A 22,036-nucleotide genomic window follows, 5' to 3' on the forward strand; every position below is an offset into this window, starting at 1 on the left:
TTGTAGAGACAGTAGAAGAAAAAGAAAAACGAAAGTGAAAGGAAGAAAAAAACAAAACCCAGAGAACCCAACTGGTATTTCTAACAGATTACCTTTTGATACATCCGGTGCTTTGCTTTGGTTTTCAGGAGTCAGTCTTCCAACAGACGCCCGAGCCTGGCTCTGAGGGGCACTGATCACTCCAGCCCGGGGTGGAATTGTCTATGGATGGGAAATGCAACACATTGGGTATTTATTTTCAACAGGTAAGATTTTGTGTTTTGCTTCTGTATCTCATCTTGCCATTATAATTTTAATTGCCATTTTACTAAGATTGTCATTTAATGTCCTATCTATACCCACAGAACAGTAAGTTTTAAAATCTTTCTTTTGACTACTGACAATGTTCCAGGCAATGGTAAGCAACATTTAGACAGTTTCATTTAATCTTCCAATTATCCTCCAGATAATATTATTGGTAGTAATGAGGACTGAACTCAGGACCTTGTGTTTGATAGGTAGGCACTTTACTACTTGAGTCCCCTTTAGCATTTGTTATTTTTGAGTGTGTCAATGTGTACCAGACCTAGAACTTGAACTCAGAGCCTGAATGCTGTCCCTGATTTCTTTTAAGGCTATTAGTGCTGTATCACTTGAGTTACACCTCCACTTCCAGCTTTTTTTGTGGTAGTTAGAGATTTCCCTGTCCAAGCTTGGCTTCAATCTATGACCCTCAGGTCTCAGCTTCCTGCCTAGCTAATATCAAGGACATGAGAAAATGGTGCTTCACCACTAGTTATTTAGCATTTTGCTTTATGAGCAGGATCAGCCCGGGCTATAATTCTCCTAACTTGTGTTCCTATCTGTCCTTAGGTACTGCACCAAATCTTACCCATTTTTTGCCCAACTGGCCTCAAAGTGCAATCTCCCAATCTTTTTCTCACAAGTAGTTAGGATTATTGGCAAGAGCCACCACACCTCAGATATTTTGTTATACCTATTTTAGGGAGATATTGTTTTATTGTTCTTATTTCAAATGAGGTAAAGAAATGCATATAATTTGTCTGAGCTCAGACACAATATAGTGCCAGAGGCTACACTCATATCTAACTAGCTGTAGTCAAGGCTGAAGCCCTTGACCATGTGCAATGCCTTTATGGAAGAGATAAAGTATATGAGAAAATAGATACCGAACAGCTAAGACTTCAGAAAAACCACTCCATGTGATTGTTTTTTTAATGTATAAGTAAGCCCCCTAAATAACTAACTTAATATTCCAAATTAAATACATCAAAAGACATATTTTTGGTGAAAGTATTTTCTATTTTCATAGGAAACCATGGTTCTAAATAATATTTATTTTAAACAAAACAGGAACTTTTTGGGGGGTGGGTGGGTCATGGGGCTTGAACTCCATCTGGGACACTGTCCCTTAGCTCTTCAGCTCAAGATTACTGCCCTACCCCTGGGCCTGGGCACAATCCCTGAGCTCTTCAACTCAAGGCTACTGCCCTACTCTTGAGCCAAGCCCTACTTCCTCGTTTTCTAGAGGTTAATCGGAGATCAAAGTCTCAGGTCCTTTTGTGTCCAGGCTGGCTTTGAACCTTGATCCTCAGATCTCAGCCTCCTCAATAGCTAGGATTACAGGCATAAGCCACCACTCCAACTAAAATAGGAACTTTTAACCTCATAAAAATCCCGACTTTCCTTCCCTGATCTCCACTGTTAAATAAAACAGTGGAAAATAGTTCTGTGGGAAGTGTAGTAGTAGTGGAGTCAGGATATGGCAATTTCTCTTTTTTGAAATAAATAGACTGGACCATAGAAATCTTCAGGTGTTTTTATAGACATTAGGAATTGAAAGGTGCTTTCATTTTAGAGTTGAGGAAAATGTGATTAGGAAGGGTTTCATGATTTCTCCCAAATTCAGAACAGAGAACTTACAGCCCCCAACAGGCTCAGTGTTACTTACTGGTCTGGCTGCCCCATATACAGCAGGACCTGAGCCTGCAAGTCCTGCTTGTGGCGAAGGTTGATTGCGTCCTGAAACAAAGACAAATAAATATTCAAATAAAAGAAAAAACAAGAAACCATGCATTTCTAGTCCAATTGTCTATTTTGTGGTCCAGTTTTAAAGGTAAGTAACTACATTTTACCTATAGTATCTTTCCGTGTAGTTCCAGGGCTTTTGGGTGCTTTGAAGCAGGAAGAAAAAAAATTATTCACAAGTAACAACAAAACAACACTGCATACCATCACTTGACTGTTATATTTTATTACAGCAGAAATGAGGGCATGGGTAAAGTAATTAGTCTTAGATAAGAATGAAACAGAAAACTCCGAGTATTAGAGACACCATTATAGGAGACAACTGCAGCCTTTAGGCTGACACCTCACTCACGGGGGGCACACTAGAGTAATAGTCTTCATGGTCTCTATTTATCAACACTGAAAACACAATCAACTGTGTGACCAGTCACACATGTGACCATAGTAACTGCTGCTACTCAGAGCATGCAGACAGGAGCCACAGGCTGTGCTGCATTTTCTAAGTTATATAAGTAGCTAGCTACTAATAGCACTATTTTAGGATTTCACCATACGTCTTTGTGGATAAAGTATCTTCTGTTGAGATCTTTGGGCTTCCATAAAATTCTATGATTAGGATGGTACAGACATTTATGACCATATATATATATATTCCTTATGGAAGAAATTGCGCAACAGAGTTCAAATGCATTAGAAATATCACTGAAGGATGAGACAAAAATTACTTTTGGGAGACAACGAAACGATTGACAAACAAAGATTATCTTGACTGATTTTCCTTTTAGAAAAGAAATTCAGAAACAATTGTTATATGAAATATACTACCCTTTTAATAACTAATCTTAACAAATGGTCTCTAGTCATAAGGTCTTTTAAAGGTACCTAACCTAGAACCAGTATACACACAAAATACTATATTCTTCAACTTTAATAGATTTAATTTTCATTACTAATTTTTTCTTCTAAGTTGTGTGGCTTGAACTCAGGGCCTGGGCACCATCCCTGAGCCTCCTTGTGCTCAAGGATAACACTCTACCACTTGAGCCACAGCACCTCTTCTTGTTTTAGAATAGTTGACTGGAGATAAGAGTCTCAGGGACTTTCCTGACTTGGAACCACAAACTTCAGATCTCAGCTTCCTGAGTAACTAGGATTACAGGTGTGAACTACTGGTGCTTGGTTATAATTACTAATTTTTAAAACTTCAGATTAGTCAAGAGCATTTCAAAACATCTGACTTATTCTGAAAAAAACAAACAAAACACCCAAAACCAAAAACTGAACCTTGAAGGCAGGCATTCTTTTTTATCCTTTCCTTTTTTTCCCTTCCTTCCTTTTCTTTCTTTCTTTTTTTTTTTGTGGGTTATAGGGCTTGAACTCAGTCTGGGCACTGTCCCTCAGTTCTTCAGCTAAAGGCTACTGACCTACCTCTGAGCCTGGGTCTAGTCTCTTAAGCTCTTCAGCTCAAGACTGCAGCCCCACCCTTAAGCCAAGCCCCACTTCCCTTTTCTACAGGTTAACTGGAGGTAAGAGTCTTAGGTCCTTTTGTGCCCAGGATGGCTTTGAATCTTGATCCTCAGATCTCAGCCTCCTGAGTAGTTAGGATAACAGACGTGAGCCACCATGCCCAGCTAAAAGGCATTCTTCTTTAAACAGAAATGTCACAACCTCAGTACATATTAAATATGTGCTAAACAACAGGAATCTTGGGGAAATTAAATGGATATGCAAACAACAAAAATGAAAAGAGAAACACATACAAGGTATACAGGAAGAGAGGAGGTTATTATAAAAAGATCTAGTATACTTTCAAATACTGAAGAGTCCAACATTATAGAATGAGAGAACTATTGCTAGAATGCAAAAATCTTGTTACCTTCCATCTCTCTCCTAGCTACCCCAGGACTGGGAGGGGTTCCAATACCTTTTTAGAGAAAGAACAAAAGATATGTATTGTTCAGAGCCCACAGCACAGGATGAAAGGCAGGCACAATTACTTTTGTACAAAGCCTCTTTTATTGCTTTAAATCTCTTTGAAGACACCAGTACAAACCAAAGTGACTTTAGATGTTGAATCCAAACCTAAGTCCTCCTTTTCTCCAAGTCAAAGTGTAGGAGTGGGCTGAGCACTTTCTATACCTGGGATTACTAGCCATTAGAAATTTAAACATTTGCTCAAGGTTAGTGCTCTACCACTTGAGCTACAGTGCAACTTCCAGTCTTTTCTGGTTATGTGGTACTGAAGAATCAAACCCAGGGCTAGACATGCTAGGCAAACACTAACACTAAGCCACATTCCTAGCACTTTTTAAAGAGATTTCTAAAAGCTACTGGTTGTGAGATAAACTTTTCACAAATTTATTCTAAAAATTATTTTCTACAGGTTGTAGAAGCAGATGATAAGTATAATTATGAAAACACAAATGAAAAGAGTTTGAAATTAGAAAAGTTAATGTTTTTGTAGGTCAATGGTTCTTTATGGAAGCTGGCCTGCTGAAATAATTTAGTTATCCTTATCATACAAAGTTACCAAAATCTCCATGCAAGCAAAGTTAATCTGTAATAACTGAACTTGAACTGACTAGTAATATCATAAGGCAGCTAGAATAAAAACAAACCAACTTTGAATAGACAGTGGATCTCAGAAATACTAAAAATGGATTTGCAGTTCTAATTCTCAAATTTATATATATATGTATATATATTTATCAAATATACTCACTCTTCCAACTGAGCTAAGTTCTGTGTCAAACTATACCTTACACAAAGTGACACTATTTGTGAATAAAAATTTCCTCACTGAGGGCTGAGAGTTTGGCCTAGTGGTAGAGTGCTTGCCTAGCATGCATGAAGACCTGGGTTTGATTCCTCGGTACCACATACATAGAAAAAAAGGCCAGAAATGGTGCTGAGGCTCAAGTGGTAGAGCTCTAACCTTGAGAAAGTCCAAGGACAGTGTTAAGGCCCTGAGCTTAAGCCCAGGACTGGCAAAAAAAAAAAAAAATTTCCTCACTGAAAGGAAGAAAAAAATCATATAGTTTTTATGTAACCAAATGAGGGAGGATTTGGTAACAAGTTATACTAAATGCAAATAAAAACTACATCTCAGTGATTGTTTGAATTTAAATTGTATTTCTAAGAAAGCTTGTTAACCTATAAATTTTCAGTCAGATTGTACTAGGACATCACTAATCAAATACTTGTTCAGAATCCCTTTTGAAATTAACATGACACTTGGGAATTAACTCTTTATACTCAATCAACTACATCTGCAAGCAAAGTCCTAGATAAATTTAAAAGTTCACAGATAAATTTAAGCTCTAATTGTATGTATGCGTGTATCCTCCTGTGTCTATACTGGGGCTTGAACACTCAGGGACCATGTTTTTTATTTGCCAAAGGCTAGTGCTATATCAGTTACTTTGAGCCACAGCTCTACTTCCAACACTTTTTGTTTACTGGAGATAAGAGTGTCATAGACTGTGCAGGATGGCTTCAAACCATGATCCTTAGATCATAGCCTCTTGAGTAGCCAGGATCATAGGTGTGATCCAGGGATGCCCAGCTTAGCTCTAATTTTTTACTTAATATGAATGTAATAGAAGTTTGGAGTTATTTTGAGCTATTCCTCTTGACTCCCCCCTCCCCCGCCGGTCCTGGGGCTTGAACTCAGGGCCTGAGCACTGTTCTTGGACACTTTTTGCTCTAGGCTAGCGCTTTGTCATTTGAACCACAACACCACTTCTGGCCTTTTCTGAGTATGTGATACTGAGGAATCGAACCGAGGGTTTCGTGCATGCCAGGCAAGCACTCTATCACTAGGCTATACTCCCGGCCCCTCCTTTGACTTTTATCTAATAAACCTTAAATGCTTCTTAGTTAAAAGGGATTAAACTCCAAAACATTCATGAGTCAGCATTAATACATGATAGTAAAAGTAAAAGGTTACCTCCAAATTCTTTTCTAGCAGGTGCAGGACTTCTAGACCCTTATAGTTCATAAGAAAATATGCAGCAGAAAGGAAATTACATTAAATGAAGAAGTAAAATGTACATTAAATGAAGAAGTAAAATGTTAAGATTTTCTTATTATTCATGTCAAATATTATATAGGAATTAATCATAAGTAGATAATATAGCAAGTTGTTATTCAATATATATAATCTTAATAACTGAAGTAATAACACTATATTTCAAAAGAAGCATCTAAACAAATACACCTAATTTTTTTTATTAAACAACATGGGTGCTCTTCTAATAATAAATTTATAGAAATTAGTAAATTTTTAACCAAACTAGATTTGATACATCAAACTAGGTTTAACTACATCAAATGAACACAACCAAACAAACAACTCTTGGGTGCTGGTAAGAAGGCAGGTCTGTATAAAATATACCTGTACTGGTAAATGTACTTTACCATTGCTGCTGCTAACATGTCTTTTGGGAAAAGCTGAAGTAGCCAACATGATATAACTACATTTTTAAATAAAATGGAGGATTCTAAATCTATCAGGCATGGACAGAGGATGGTTACCTGAAGGCGGTGGTGGTCTCTGTGGGGGTGCAGGACGTGAGGGAGGAGCAACTGGGCGGGGAGGAGGTGGCCTCTTGGGCTCTAAGGTCTGAGAAGAATCTTTCTGCTGCAGCTGAGTTACTGGTTGAATGTCAACAGGAGAACCTAAAGAAGTATGGCAGGTAAGATGAGGTTCCACATGGGAGCTATTTGAAAGGAATATACTTCATATATATGCATAAGACATGTTCTATTTTGCTAATTTCAAAAGTTTATACATGAGAAATGGCATGTATTTTCAGTGTTCTTAGCAAAGTGCTAATCATAATGATGTGGACTTCTTACGTAGGCCTAAGTGCTGAAATCTAGCTTCCTGAGTGACCCTATTAAGAAAGAACAAAGTATTGTTGGACTTAAACCAACAATAGTCTGCTGGTCAGTAAAGTGAAGAAAAGCAACAGTTATGGATCCTTACTACACAACAAAAAAATCACCACTTGTAAGATAAAGACAACCCTAACCAACCACATAGAAAACAGATTGAGAATTTTTTTCATCTAGTGGCATCAATGACAACACATTTCTGTTTCACTCAGTTTATTATCTACAAATTCTCCTCTTTTGTATCTCTCTCAGCATATGGCACAAAACCTAAACAACAAAATAAACTGGCCAGAGAAAATCATAGAGAACTTCCAAGCAAAACACATACTCTGGGAACTTGGGGGCCCAGGAGTTCTTGACGGTGCCCGACTGGGTCTGACTGGAAGGGATGGCACAAGACCCTCTGATATTGTAGGTGACTGGCAGGGACTGGTCCTTGGCGAAGAGCTTGGGGAAGTGCCAAGACCAGAACTTGAGGATGGCTGCAGATGCTGAGGAAGAAGCTCCTCCACTTCGGCACTATAGTCATCAATATCACCTAAGGAAAGGTAAGGTGACAAAGTTACCACTATTGCTCATTCAGAATTTTGTTTTTAAAGTGTTAAAATACACAAATCAAACACGATCACACAAACATGGATAAAATGTAGGCATGTTATGAGTTTTATAAACATAAAACAAAAAATATGACGATGTATTACATCAGAGCAATTCAACTCGGAGCTAGCTTGACTTCAAGGTCTTTCACTATTCCTTGGGTAGGTAGTACACTCAGGGTGATCACTCCCCATCTAAACCTGTCCAGTTCTGCACTATCCACATCTGGTCTCTGGTAAACAAGCTTTTGGTCAGCCACTTCCCACCTGAATACTGATTCTCCCCTGAGGTTTTTTTCATTTCTACTTATTTGCCTAGGGCTGGAAAGAAGGGTCAGATTCCCTCTGCAATCAGATTCCAATTCTAGAACATTAACCTTCCACCCTTGAACAATTTTTCTTTCTTCAAAGCTATACCACTACGAGTTCATATGATATCCTCTGTGCTTACTTGTTCCAGTAATCTCCAAACTCAATCCTTTTAAGTACCTGTAACCCATTCACTGGGACTAAATAGATAATGAAGTGCATAAGTCTTGCCTTCTTTCCGTGTGACATCCAAGTCTACATAGTTCAATAAGCTAACTGCTCTGTTCTGGTCCATACTGGCAATTTCACACACGGAAACTATACTACCTCCAAGATACTAAACTGGGAAACTTCATTTTGCAGCCCTGTAGTTCTCTCTCAAAAGTTACTTATTCTCCATTTGCCTTCAATGAAACCCAGGCCTTGATCCTTCTCATTTCAACCCCATCTAATTTTTCTTTCTTCTGTGTGTAACAACAGGCTTTATATTTCTTCAGCTCCATCATTTCCCTAACGCATGATTCTCTCACCTTTGCTGCTTGATAAAATCCTACTCAGCACCAACCCCACTGTTGAATCTTTGCATCATTACATTTTTTCCCACTTGCATGCTGCTGCTGAAGAAAACCATTGTCACAGTAAATTTATGTTTTTCAGTCTCCTTCTGCAATTCTATGATTTTCTGGTTTGTTCTTTTGTTCACACTTCTCTTCAGGAGGTTCATCTTGAAACATCTCAGCTCTCTTGAAATCCTAGACTGCCCTATTTTACTTCTGCAGACAACTTCATTATTTAAACTTCATAATGAAGAAAGGCAGAACTTTCATCAAAATCTGCGTCTAAGCTGCAGTCAAAGCTGCTAAACCTAGTTTAGTACTAGGCAAATAAATAAATAAATAAATAAATAAATAAATAATAGATGGGGCCACCTACTTTTTTTTTTCAATGACCCTGCTATTATTCTGCCCAGATCTTCCTCAATATTATCAGCCTCCTCCCTTCTCCCAGGATTTTCCCATCCACATTGAGCTTTCTCTGGCTTTTCCCACTTAAAAACAACCATCCCTAGATCCTCTATCTCCCAGGAGTGACTTCTTTTCCCCTCATCTTAGCCAACTTGCCTGTTGACATTCTCTCCACTTCTTCACCCATAATAATTTGCCCTGTGCATTTTTTATCACACCATTGAAATTGGAGTGATAGCACATAGCTTTATCACACAACTGGAATTAGTCTTAGAACATTTCCAGTTCCCCATGAAGGAAATGGTAGTTAAAACTGGACTTTCCTTGATTTTTTTTTTAATGCCACAAATTTCTCTTGGCTCTGGGACATTTCTAATTGTTTTTTTTCTATTAGTTCAATCTTCTTCTATGCTTGGACTCTATTTCTCGCTATTCAGTTCATTTTCTCCTCTTTCTATGTAATTCTACTGTCCAAAAAATAAATGCTTGTGATTTTGACATTACTGCCACCTTCTGAATCCAGGGCTCTTTCTCCTGAGTACCATACAACATTTGTGTCAACTGACCCCACAGACATCTTAAACCTGATAGGTTCAGAAGAAACTGTTTTCCATCCTACAACTGTATTTTAACGTTATTTACTTCCTCCCAAATAAACTTTCATAATCAATGTACATCATCTTTCTTCTTCTTACACTCATTTACATGCTTTTTCCCACTCATTCCTCTCCCTTATTGTTCAGATTTTTTTTTTTTTTTTTTTTTTTTTTTTTTTTTAGGTCGTGGGGCTTGAACTCTGGGTCTGGGCCTCGTCCCTGAGCTCTTCAGCTCAAGGCTACCACCTTACCTCTTGAGCCACAGCACCACTTCTGGTTTTCTAGAGGTTAATTGGTGATATGAGTCTCATGGACTTCAGTGCCAGGGCTGGCTTAGAACCATGATTCTCAGATCTCAGCCTTCTTGAGAAACTAGGATTACAGGTGTGAGCCAACATGCAGAGCCAGATTTTCAACTGAAGTTCAATTCCTCTGAAACTGCAATATGCTCAACTCTTCCATGAACTACCATAGTCCCTTCCATTTTCACTTCAATGTCATTTTTTTTTTGGGGGGGGGGGGTCAGTCATGTGGCTTGAACTCTGGGCCTGGGTGCTGTCCCTGAGCTCATCAGTTGAAGGTTAGAATTCTGCCACATTGAGCCACAGTGTCACTTCCTGTTTTCTGGTAGTTAACTGGAGATAGTCTCGTGGACTTTTGTGCTCTGGCTGGCTTTGAACCATGATTCTCCTATCTTAGCCTCTTGATTAGCTAGGATTACAAGCATGAGCTACCCATGCCTGGCTTCAATGTCATTTTATTATAGTTGCTTGAATATTTAAGCTGTGAGTTGTAAAAGGGCAACGTCCACAGCTATTCAATTTCTGGCACCTGGTATGTACCTGGTACATAAGAGATACTACATATGTTATGTGACTAAAGAATGTGAAAACTGGAGAAGACCTTGTAAGAGATATACCTTTTATATGTGATAACTACCTAAACGGGCTATCACAATAGGAGATACTGTCATTTTATAAACAAAGGCATGCATTTTTTTTTTTTTTGTCATTCCTGGGCTCAGGGCCTGAGCACTGTCCTTGGACTTTCTCAAGGCTAGAGCTCTACCACTTGAGCCTCAGCACCACTTCTGGCTTTTTTCTATGTATGTGGTACCGAGGAATCAAACCCAGGTCTTCGTGCATGCTAGGCAAGCACTCTACCACTTAGCCAAACTCCCAGCCAGCCACTGAACTTTTAAATATTATTTTGAAGCATACCTTTTGGAGTAATTATGAACTAATTTCTGCTGTTACTAACATATAAATGGCAGATAAATTACAAAGTCTGAAATATAAGCAAATCTTATACTGCTATGTGTATTCCAAGAAGGAAGAGAAAGGTAAACTTTATGGTTAAGATTTTAGTGATGTGAAGGAAACATCTCTAGCACTGCAGAAACAAATGCATTAAACCAACAAACCTTCCATGTCGAAATCTGCTGCAACCTCCGCATCTTCACCGAGTAGAGTAGAGCTTGTTGATGTAGGCAATGTGACACTAATTTTCTCTAAGCTCATTTCTTCCTCCAAATTTTTTATCCAGTCTGGACTTTTTAAAGTAATAGTTATAGTCCGATTCAATAACTAATGAGACAAATGAGATAAAATTAAAATTCATCCAGGTGAAAGCTATTTTATACTATTAAAAAAAACTAAATAACATATGAAACTGATTTGGTTTTATAACTTTGACATGTTTTATAGCCTATTTACTACTTCTTATAGTCAAGAAAACTCATATTCACCAGAATACTAATAATCATTCTTAAGCCCAAATTTCTATGTGGCTGTTTAAGATGCCCATACTTAAGTAAAACTTGACAGAGTCAGATAAAAAGAAACGGGGATGGTAGAAATGAGTTCTGAATGTCTTTTAAGGGAACCAGGAATAAGTACTTCCTTCTTAAGAGTCTAGCATAGATGAGAGTGAGGAGCACAGTAGAAAAGGGGAAAAACAAACTATCAAGACAAAAAGAAACACTCCAGGGAGAGAGGAAAAAAATAAAAGCTGTCAATGTCATCTTGAGAGATGTTCTTTTTTTTCCATATATTTTTTATTGTAATTAATAGAAAGGTTACATTATATTCACCAGATAGAAGGTGCATTACATTACTTCAAATATATTGATACCTTTTCTCATGTCATGGTCCCCATTTCCCTCCCTCCCCACCGCACTCATATTGTTTTCCCCCCTTCCCTAGCCAATTTCAAATAACCCATTAAGTATATATATATATATATATATATATATATATATATATATATATAAAATCAGTTATGGGGCTTGAACTTTGGGCCTGAGCTCTGTTCCCAGGCTCTTTAGCTCAAGGCTAGCGCTCTACCCCTGAGCCACAGCTCCACTTCTGGTGGTTAATTAAAGAGTCTCACGGACTTTAATGCCCTGGATGGCTTTAAATCTTGATCTCAGATCTCAGCCTCCTGAACAGCTAAATTACAGGTGCCCGTTGAAAGGTGTTGTTTAATATTTATATCATGATGGGATGAAGTGGTGTTAGAAGAGAAAACTGAAGTTAAAGTTTAGTCATTTTCATATAATTAAAAGAGTAGAATTATAAGACAAATTGGGAAAAAGATATTATAACATGGAATTAATGCCTTTAGCCTAAGAGGAACTTCATAGGATGAATACCCTAGTGTGAAAGTAGGCTGGGACTGAGGATCTGCTTAGTGGCAGAACATATGCCTAGAACACACGAGGCCCTGAGGTTTGATCCCCAGCATTGCCAAACAGTAAGAACAATAAAAAAATTGAAAAATAAAATATTAGAAAAACAGCTAGTATAGTATAAGAAATCAATAAATGAAATAAAAAATAAAGAATATTCAACTTGTAATCAAAATTTTACATTAGGAATTATATAACAAAACATTTCTAGGGGCGGCAGTGGTGGGAGGGAAATGGGAACCAAACATGAGAAAGGGTACAATGTTTGTGAAGTAATGCACCTTCTATCTGGTGAATATAATGTAACCCTTCTATTAATTACAATAAAAAATTTTATGAAAAAAACATTTCTAAGTAACAATTTGGCAATAGGCATCTAATTTTAATGATTATATTCTATGATGGAGCAAGTTTGCATTGGAGATTTATCCTAAGAAACAAGAGGAAGTCCACAAAGTTGTAGGTATGCAGAGGGATTCCCTGGAATGTTCATTTAAAAAGAATTAAAACCTACATGGGGCCAGATTCCAGTGGCTCACACCTGTAATATTAGCTACTCAGGAGGTTGAGATCTGAGAAACATGGTTTGAAGCTACCCAGGGCAAGAGACTGTGAGACTTTTTTGGGGGGGCGGGGGGCAGTCCTGGGGCTTGAACTCTCTCAAGGCTAGTGTTCTACCACATGAGCCACAGCACCACTTCTGGCTTTTTTCTGTATATGTGGTACCAAGGAATTAAACCCAAGGCTTCATGAATGCTAGGCAAGCACTCTACCAGCAGGCCATACTCCCAAGCTCATGAGATCTGAGAAACATGGTTTGAAGCTAGCCAGGGCAGTAGTCTGTGAGACTCTTACTTTCAAGTAACCACCAAAAACCAAGAAGTAGAGCTGTGGCTCAAGTGATATAGTGCTATCCTTGAGCAGAAAAGCTGGAGCAGTGGCCAAGTTATGGGTTTAAGCCCCAGGACCAGTACAATATAAATAAATACTTAATATCATAAATAATTTGCATTTCATTAATTGTAGCTTAGTCAAGTAAATTATATAGTATCCATATAGTAAAACTTACATAGCCTTTAAAAATGACATATTCATTTATATGCAAATATAATTATGGCATAGTCTAAAGTGAAGATGAGTAAGAAAACAAGGTTCATTGTTGAGCTGGCATTGTACAGAAGTTAATAGCCACATTGGTCTAGAAACGTTAAACATAATTTTTTTTTCATTTGTACAGGGGTAAACACGCTGCATTAAATATGTAAGGTGTTATCTATGTGGGTTTGATTACAGAAACAAATATTCTCTAAATAATGAAAAAAAAGAAAACAGCATTCATTTATAAACTGGTCTCATATGTACTTATGGGTTCACATAAGCCCATTATATTAACATATGAATAGGCTTATAAGATTAAGAAAAATTATTTTTAAATGATAAATGAGTGGACTTGTTTTTACATATCCCTGTTTCTTGTTTTACTTTTGTATGTTAGTTAATTGCACTGAATTGGAGAAAAAAATGCAATGCTAAAAACCTACTTTAAAAAAAGTGTGGACATGTAAATATTTTTCTCCAAGAAATTAGAAGTAATGTGATAAGAGGAAACTCTGGAAAATCCTTAAGGAGTTTCTCATTAATGGAGCAATTAGGCATGGATTGTACTCCATCCTATCTACTGACCAAATACTTAGTTAGACATTATATACACTGTTGGGCTGGGAGTTTAGTCTAGTGCTTGCCTAGCATGCACGAAGACCTGGGTTCGATTCCTCAGTACCACATACATAGAAAAAAAGCCAGAAGTGGTGCTGAGGTTCAAATGGAAGAGCTCTAGCCTTGAGAAAGTCCAAGGACATGCTCAGGTCCTGAGCTCAAGTCTAGGACTGGCAAAATAAATAAATACATAAATACATAAATAAATAAATAAAATAAAATAAAAGAATTATACACACTGTCGGGCTGAGAGTTTGGCCTAGTGGTATGAGTGTGTGTCTAGCAGGCACGAAGATCCAGGTTTGATTTCTCAATACTACATGCATAGAAAAAAGCCAGAAGTGGTGCTGTGGCTCAAGTGGGAGAGCTCTAGCCTTGAGAAAGCCCAAGGACAGTAGTCAGGCCCTGAGTTCAAGCCCAAGGATGAGAGAGGAGAGAGGAGAGAGGAGAAATCTTCCATACCTCTTTCCCATTTAGGCTCAGAACACTCAAGGCAGAGCTTCCTTCCAAAAATGTAACCCACATTTTATCTTCTACGAATCTTTAAGAAAGAGAAAAGCAATCAACAACACCATGATTAACTAACTGCACAGGCATAACTGTCCAACAACTAGGGACCTGAGACCAACCACCCACCTAGTTGATATAACCAGGAAGGGTTGCTATTCTCCCACAGTACTATTCACATGCCTTGTAACTGCAATGCTAACAAAATAAGCCAGGGGAAGCAATCTCTTACAAAGAGATCCTATAGGAGAGTAAGCTCCAACGCTGGGAGCCAAGCCTTCCAACTTTACAACCAAGTTCTACTTATTTCGATGATATTCCTGAAGCACACACCTCGTTTGATCAAAAAAGGTGATAGGGAGTGTCAGTGAAAAGAAAATAGTAAAGTTATCTTTAGTCATTGACATGTTTTTACTCACTGGCTTCTTCAATGGTCTTTGCTATGACACTAAATTTATAATTCTGAAATTAGAAACCTCCAAAAACAGAGAGAGAAAAATAAAACAACATTAGAACAATTTCTGAAGAGGATGGTCACAGATATGTAATATGCATAAAAGAATAAAATAACATTCAGTTATATTTGAAGAAACAGTTTTGGAGGTTGAACTATCCCAACAGATACAATACATACTCTATAGAGAAAAATACGCTTTGGTCTCTCTGTGTCTCTTACTGCCCCCAAATGGCTGATCTCCACCTACATTAATCTCTACAATTCCAAGTGTCCTGTTGTTTGACAATGGTACCAAAGTCGTTGTGGTCTTGATACAGGGACTAGTAGAAAACGTAGCAGAGAATTGCAATCTTTGCAACTTTAAAGATGGCATAAGCTGATAAACCAAAACCTGTCTGACAACAAAGCTGCAAAACGGACAAGGACAGTGAAAGGCATGCTGAGCAAGGATAAAAGAATGGAAAAGTGACCAGAACAGATGGTCAGGGAATTCATGGCCTATGGCAAGTTAAACACACTTTGCTAGATACTGGCTGGGATTTTAGGGATTAAGTCTGTCTTTTTCTAACATAGACTCATCAAATGGTCTGGGGCAAGGCTAATTCCTTGGTCCTTATCCTCAATTTGGAAAGTGATCCTTATGCATTTCTAATATCTCATTTTTTCTGTACCTAGGATTTTACCTCAGGGCCTTGTTCTTGCTGACTCAGCTGGCACTATACCATTTTAGCGACACCTCCAACTGGCTTTTTGCTGGTTACTCTGTAGTAAGAGTCCCAATTCTACCTTGGTTGGCTTTGAACTTTGATCATTTGGATCTAGTCTCCCGAGTAGCTAGATTTACAAGCATGAGTCACCAGTGCCTGATTCACATATCTAATTGTCATAAAGTATTCTTATTCTCACATACAAGGATTTATATATGTCCTTTTGGAAACTGTATTCTTCCTGCCTCCACTCACTTTTAGTCTTTTCTCTCAGTATATGTATCTAAATTTGGCCCATCTATACTTCCAGGCAATTTTTTATTTAATACAAAGTTTATATAGTTTAGCCACATCTAATGATACCCTATTTAGCCTTACTGCTGATTATAATTCTTTCCTTGTTAATTTTAATTGTTTTCCCCTATAAACTTGGCTTTTGTCAGTTCTAGTAACTAGAGTATATTAGGTACAAAGGCAACCAACAGTTTTATATCAAAGTAATGCCCTAGTTTCTAGTTTCTTTCTGATTTTTTCCTAGTAGTGGAAAACTTTTTTTTTTTTTCCAGTTGTGGGGCTTGAACTCTGGGTCTGGGCACTGTCCCTTGAGCTCTTCAGCTCAAAGCTAGTGCTCTACCACTTGAGCCATAGAGGCAATTTCAATTTTTTGGTGGTTAACTGAAGATAAGAGTTTCACAGACTAAGTGCTTGAGGATGGCTTTAAACCACAATCCTCAGATCTCAGCCTCCTGAGTAGTTAGGATTACAGGTATACCTAGCTAGTGACAAATATTTTGAGGAAAATATTAGCTACAATGTTCAGATAGGAAGAACCAATGGGCTATAAAGACAGTCTGTCTTCTGTATTAGTCTGGCATCCCATATACAATTTAGAGTCTTCCTAAGTTAGCTGAGTGTAATATTTCACATTTTCCATGAAGACATTGCTAGTCTACTGCCCACACACATAGGCCACCAGCTGTTTCTCATGGTCTGACATTTCTGTACTTGGCAAAGCTTATGGTCATCTGTAAACTTTTTTTTGAGAGATTTCACTGTGTACTTGCTAGAGTCCTAAAATTTTAGACATTTTGTTTTATTCCTTTTTTAAAGGTTTAAGAGAGACTGATGTCAAAAGATTCAAAGGAAGTCTAAATACAATCTGCCCTACATTTGTTCCTTTCTTTTCTAGAAGGACCTGAGAGGTTTTCATCAGGTTTTCTACTTTGCAAAACCACACTATCTTAATTCCGTGAGTTGTGGGGCTTAGATCTGAGGAATCCATTCTGCTGACTTCCTAACTAGCTTACATGTAGAAATCAGGTGCTCTGCTCTTCCATGGCACCTGTATATAAATTTGCTCACCAAAACATCTAAAATATAAAATACAAAATATTATATCTCAAAAGGGAAACAGCACAAAAATTCGGTACTTCTTCTCTATGAGAATTCAAACACACATGTGCCATTCAATCTCTCAAAATTGATGTACATATGGACGAGAACATTTTTTTTTGATCGTGGGACTTGAACTCTGGGTCTTGGGTATTGTCCCTGAGTTCTTCAGCTCAAGGCTACCACCCTACCCCTTGAGCAACAGTGCCATTTTGGTTTTCTAGTGGTTAACTGAAGATAAGAATCTCATAGATTTTAGTGCCCAGGCTGGCTTTGAATTATGGCCCTCAGATCTCAGCCTCCTGAGTAGATAGGATTACAGATGTGCCCGGCTGAGAACACTTTTAAATGAGGGAAGAGGCACAGGTTCTGCAAAAGGCAGATAGTTAGGTCAGCAAGTGAAGCCAAGATCAATGGATGACTTCTACTTATTTATCACATGTCTATTATTTGGAAATTAAATTGAGGGAGAAAAAAAATCCCTCCACTGTATATATGTGAGACAGGATTTTGCTATGTAGTCCAGGCTGCCTCCTGCATGCTGAGTTTCCAGATGTGTACAACCATGAACATTTACTTTACTTATATCTGCTTTTAAAACAATACAATTATTGATCACAGTTTCACTTTGTAACAGGATTTGTGACATGTTCCATTGTATAGGAATCATCAAATGCCGTCCCTAAGTATGCATATAGTTTTGTCTTCAATGGTTCATCTGAAAGTATCATATCATAATTCAATTTAAGTTTTTTTTTTTTATTTTTTTTGCCAGTCCTGGGCTTCAGCTCAGGGCCTGAGCACTGTCCTTGGACTTTCTCAAGGTTAGAGCTCTACCACTTGAGCCTCAGCACCACTTCCGGCTTTTTTCTATGTATGTGGTACCGAGGAATCGAACCTGGGTCTTCGTGCATGCTAGGCAAGCACTTTAACCACTAGGCCAAACTCTTGGCCCTCAATTTAAGTTTTTAAGTAGAGAATTCAGTTTCAAAACTTGTACTCTTTGAATAACATCTAGACATGATTCCTTTTTTTTTTTTTGGCCAGTCCTGGACTTGAGCTCAGGGCCTAAGCTCTGTCCTTGGACTTTCTCAAGGCTAGAGCTCTACTACTTGAGCCTCAGCACCGCTTCTGGCTTTTTTCTACATATATGGCACTGAGGAATCGAACCTGGGTCTTCGTGCATGCTAGGCAAGCACTCTACCACTAGGCCAAACTCCCAGCCCCTGGATGATTCCTTTTTAACAACAGAAATTCATTCAAACACTAAATTAGGTGATCTGTACCATAGAAGCACTATTGTATGTGCATTATGAACCACTGATAGATACTTTACTCACCTTATAAGTATAACTTCACCAAAATTTGCGAACTGACGCAGAAGCTCATCAATCAAAGCATCATCAAAAAAATTATTGTCTTGTAAAGAACTTTTGATGGAGACCAATACTGTACCATCTGGTGGACCCTGAACTGCAATTACTTCTTTATAAACGTGTTGTCTCTCCTCAGCTTCAACTTCAAATATATCTATATCAATCAGGGCAATAACAGGCCTTAAAGTATAAAGATAAATAAATGTGTATTAGAAATGTTTCAAAAAGGATGTATTTCAAACAAACTACAATGGCCATTAAAAATACAGAGCTTGTTTGAACCTATGGTCAGAAGTCTTCAGTTCAGCTCTTCCATAGTGCAACAAAGTACCAGGTGTCCATGTGTAAAGGATTTTGCTTTCATCTTGAAAACTGGCATTTAGAAGGTCTAAATCTTCAGCTGTATAATAGAATCAGAGAAAACAAAGTCATATAAGTAGTCAGATAACATGGAACAAAGATGCTGCCTCACTTACATTAGCTCCTGCTATCTAGCTGGCTAAAATGCCAGCTACACTTGTGAACAGCCAGGAAGACTAGACACTTTCACACTTTCTATATAGAATTCACTAGGGGCCAGGAACATGGCCTATTGATAGAGTGCTTGCCAAGCATGCATGAAGCCCTGGGTTCAAATCCTTGGTACCACATGCACAGAGAAAGTGGTGCTATGGTTCAAGCAGCAGAGCGCTAGCCTTGAACAAAAAGTGCTCGAGGACAGAGTCCAAGCAAAAAAATAAATAAAATAAGAAATCATAACAAAGAATTCACTAAATAGTGCAATACAAATAAAACAGCAAATAAAAATACATGCAAACCACTTATTTAAATGACTGAATTAGCACTAACTTGAAAATTTCACAAAAATATTTCCTTGCTTTTAAGATGAAATTATGTAAGACTTAAAAATTAATGTTCATAAAATGTCTTCCATATTTGAATTTCCTATATAGTTCTAGATAACCTTTTTCCTTATTATTAATTCTGTTTCTTCATCACATTCTCGTTAATTTATCTATATAAAGAAGTTCATTTCCAACCTGATCTATCAAAAGGCCATTTCCTCCTCCTCCAGAGGACTCGGTCTGTCCATGCAGGGGTGCGGCATTTCTCACTGGTGTCGTAGTCATCAGAAAACAAGTCATACTTATAGGTTGGAGCAAAGGTTACTTTCCCCTCTAAAAATCCCCTAAAAATCTGAAATAAATTAAACAAAATAATTTCAAAATGCATAAAAGTTGTTTTCATTCATAGCCATTCATGAAATGTTTATTATATGCTGGATATTCTCAGACAAAATCTGTATCCATTTGATAAACTCAAAAACGGAATGAAAAACCACCTAAGATATGGCCTCTTTCATACTAATTGGATCTTCAGCTAAAAAAAACAACAAAACTTATCAGGGAAATCTCCCTCTCTTGAACTCCACAGCACATTGGAACTATATAGTATTTCTCAAATCATTTAGCCTAATGTCATATTCTCCAATAAGGACCAGAGACCTAGAAATATTATGGTACATAAAGGTTAAGAATTCAAGTCTAGGGCCGGGAGTTTGGCCTAGTGGTTATAGTGCTTGCCTAGCATGCACGAAGACCCGGGTTTGATTCCTTGGTACCACATATATAGAAAAAGCCAGAAGTGGTGCTGAGGCTCAAGTGGTAGAGTTCTAGCCTTGAGAAAGTCCAAGGACAGTGCTCAGTCCCTGAGCTCAAGTACAGGACTGGCAAAAAAAAAATAAAAAAAAAATTCAAGTCTATCTGAAGTCTATCTTACAGACTCATAGTACATTTTTCTCCAAGTGAAGAACGGTGTATTTTTCTTACCTCTTTTCCCTTTTCCCCTTCCTCCTTTTCCATTTAAAAATATTGCTTACAGAAAGCATGTTTCATAACTTAAAAAAAATCTCCTTCTACTTAATGCAAGTATCTTCTCAAGTTTGTATATACCTGCCCAGCATTTTTCTGATTGATAAGTTGATCGCCTGCTATAAGAGAATCCCAATTTTGCTGTCGTATGAGCTCTTTAACTTCTTCATTAGGGAGATCAATTCGATAGTTGAAATCACCACACCAAAATACATAGTCATGAGAAAACAGCATCCTTCCCTGCAGACATGGAGACAGAATTTTAAATCCAAAGCAATCAAATTAAAAAAGGTTTCACATTATTTCTTTACCTCAGATAAGTATGGTTCCATCCAAACCTTTCTTTTTTCCAACAGTAACAACAAACATAATAGTAAATATTGCTGTTAAAATTTCAAAAACCCTGATATGGATATTTGGGTTAATTAAAACACAATTCAAAGATTCTTCAATAAGCAGCAAGGGCCAAACGCAGTGGCTTAAGTTTATAATCCACTCAGGAGATCTGGAGAATTATATTTTGAAGCTAGTCCTTGCAAAAAGTCAGACAACAAATAATCGTTGCCGGAAGCTGGCCCCAGGCACCATGCAAGACCCTATCTAAAACCTAAGCAGAAAAGAGCTAGGGGCAGGTTCACATGACAGAGATCTACCTAGCAAGTTTACTAGAAGAGAATAGGATCATGGAGAGATACACATTTCAAAGGAAACTCTTTCCTGAGTTCAAGCTGAATACTGTTAAAACAAAACCAGAAAACACAAGCAGCAAAAGCTTACCATGGGAAAACTCAATTTGCGTGCTATTTCTACAAAATCTTCATTTCGCTCTTTGACTTGTGACTGTCCTGCAGCAAAGTGGCTACAGACAAAGCAAAGGCTGGTGGTATGGAAAAGCATGCGGATTGCAACTGCTCCCTTATTTCCAGTTGCACCTCCCATCCCAGTCTTCACAGTATCAACTGCAACGTCCCTTTGAAACAAAGAATTTTAAAGAACAGATGAGCTATTTCAACAGTTCTGTGAACAGGAAATTAACTCTCATTATTACATGACTATATGACTTCATCATCATGTAGTATTTTGAGGGAAACCCTGTAAAATACTAGTGAAGTTACTAGTGACTCTAGAATTTTGCACATATTTTAGAATAACTTTATAATAAGTGTTTCTCTACCTTTTTCTCATAGGAGAGCCATTTGGTGTACTGACCTGATAAAAGGAGCATGTTGTGGTCTGATAAAAACAAATAGGCAGACACCCACCAACTGTTCAGAAGCCAGGAGCACATACTTGTTGTCTCTGGAGATTGTCTTCTGAAGCTCTACTGCCCAGAGCTTCTGATTTGTTGTGCTATGAAAATATTAAAAAAGGAATCTTTAAGAAGATATACTTCTAAAAAAAACTTTATTGTTATTATAAAGGTACTGTACAAAGAGATTACAGTTACATGTGTCAGGTAATGAGTACATTTTCTTTTGTATAGAAGAAATGCTTTTAATCTAAATTTTATGCACAACTTTTTATTGAGGCTCTAAAATCTCTCCAAATTTAGCAAAAATAACACATTTCAAAATCTGATCCATGACTTCTTAACAAAATTAAGTATAAACTGACTTAGGAACAGTAACCCAGGTGGCTGATGTTAAGCTTCACTCTTTTTAAAGATTTTCAGGGTCATGGAGAGGAAACCTCTCCCCTCATTTTCCTGTTTTTCCTGACTTACAATGTCTTGAAAGCAATAATCTGGAAACCAGGAGCCAGTGACTCACACCTATAATTCCAGCTAATACAAAGGCTAAGATTTAAGGATAGAGAGCCAATATCAGCCCAGGCAGAAAAAGTCCATAAAACTATTAGATCCAATTAACCAGCAAAATGCAAAATGTTGGAATGGATGCATAGCTCAAGTGGTAAGAGCACAAACCATA

At 37.7% G+C, this 22,036-nt stretch overlaps 1 protein-coding gene and 1 long non-coding RNA gene across 18 annotated transcripts in view; one reads left to right on the forward strand and one right to left on the reverse strand.

Moving 5' to 3' along the window:
• The window catches only part of Synj1 (synaptojanin 1), an 85,724-nt gene that overhangs the window by 10,577 nt on the left and 53,111 nt on the right, over positions 1–22,036 (reverse strand). For 7 of the 17 annotated variants that reach the window (XM_090348674.1, XM_090348671.1, XM_090348717.1 and 4 more), the window contains 15 exons: positions 21,318–21,458; positions 20,886–21,078; positions 20,190–20,348; positions 19,278–19,434; positions 18,520–18,637; positions 18,202–18,417; positions 14,261–14,339; positions 10,817–10,979; positions 7,256–7,465; positions 6,565–6,708; positions 5,978–6,016; positions 3,905–3,952; positions 2,136–2,174; positions 1,952–2,022; positions 93–201 (listed from right to left, as the gene is read on the reverse strand). In XM_090348674.1, the coding sequence (XP_090204800.1) occupies positions 93–201; positions 1,952–2,022; positions 2,136–2,174; positions 3,905–3,952; positions 5,978–6,016; positions 6,565–6,708; positions 7,256–7,465; positions 10,817–10,979; positions 14,261–14,339; positions 18,202–18,417; positions 18,520–18,637; positions 19,278–19,434; positions 20,190–20,348; positions 20,886–21,078; positions 21,318–21,458 (1,886 nt within the window). The remainder of the gene's footprint in view (positions 1–92; positions 202–1,951; positions 2,023–2,135; positions 2,175–3,904; positions 3,953–5,977; positions 6,017–6,564; positions 6,709–7,255; positions 7,466–10,816; positions 10,980–14,260; positions 14,340–18,201; positions 18,418–18,519; positions 18,638–19,277; positions 19,435–20,189; positions 20,349–20,885; positions 21,079–21,317; positions 21,459–22,036) is intronic. The other 10 variants (XM_090348723.1, XM_090348710.1, XM_090348730.1 and 7 more) reach the window with 4 other exon arrangements.
• Positions 113–21,530, forward strand: LOC150069651 (uncharacterized). Its single transcript, XR_016538128.1, has 3 exons — positions 113–245; positions 7,180–7,475; positions 21,296–21,530. It is a non-coding gene; the product is annotated as an uncharacterized LOC150069651 (long non-coding RNA).

Source organism: Megascapheus bottae, chromosome 1 (genome assembly GCF_031878675.1).
Source record: "Megascapheus bottae isolate mThoBot1 chromosome 1, mThoBot2.hap1, whole genome shotgun sequence".
NCBI classification, from domain to species: Eukaryota; Metazoa; Chordata; class Mammalia; order Rodentia; family Geomyidae; genus Megascapheus; species Megascapheus bottae.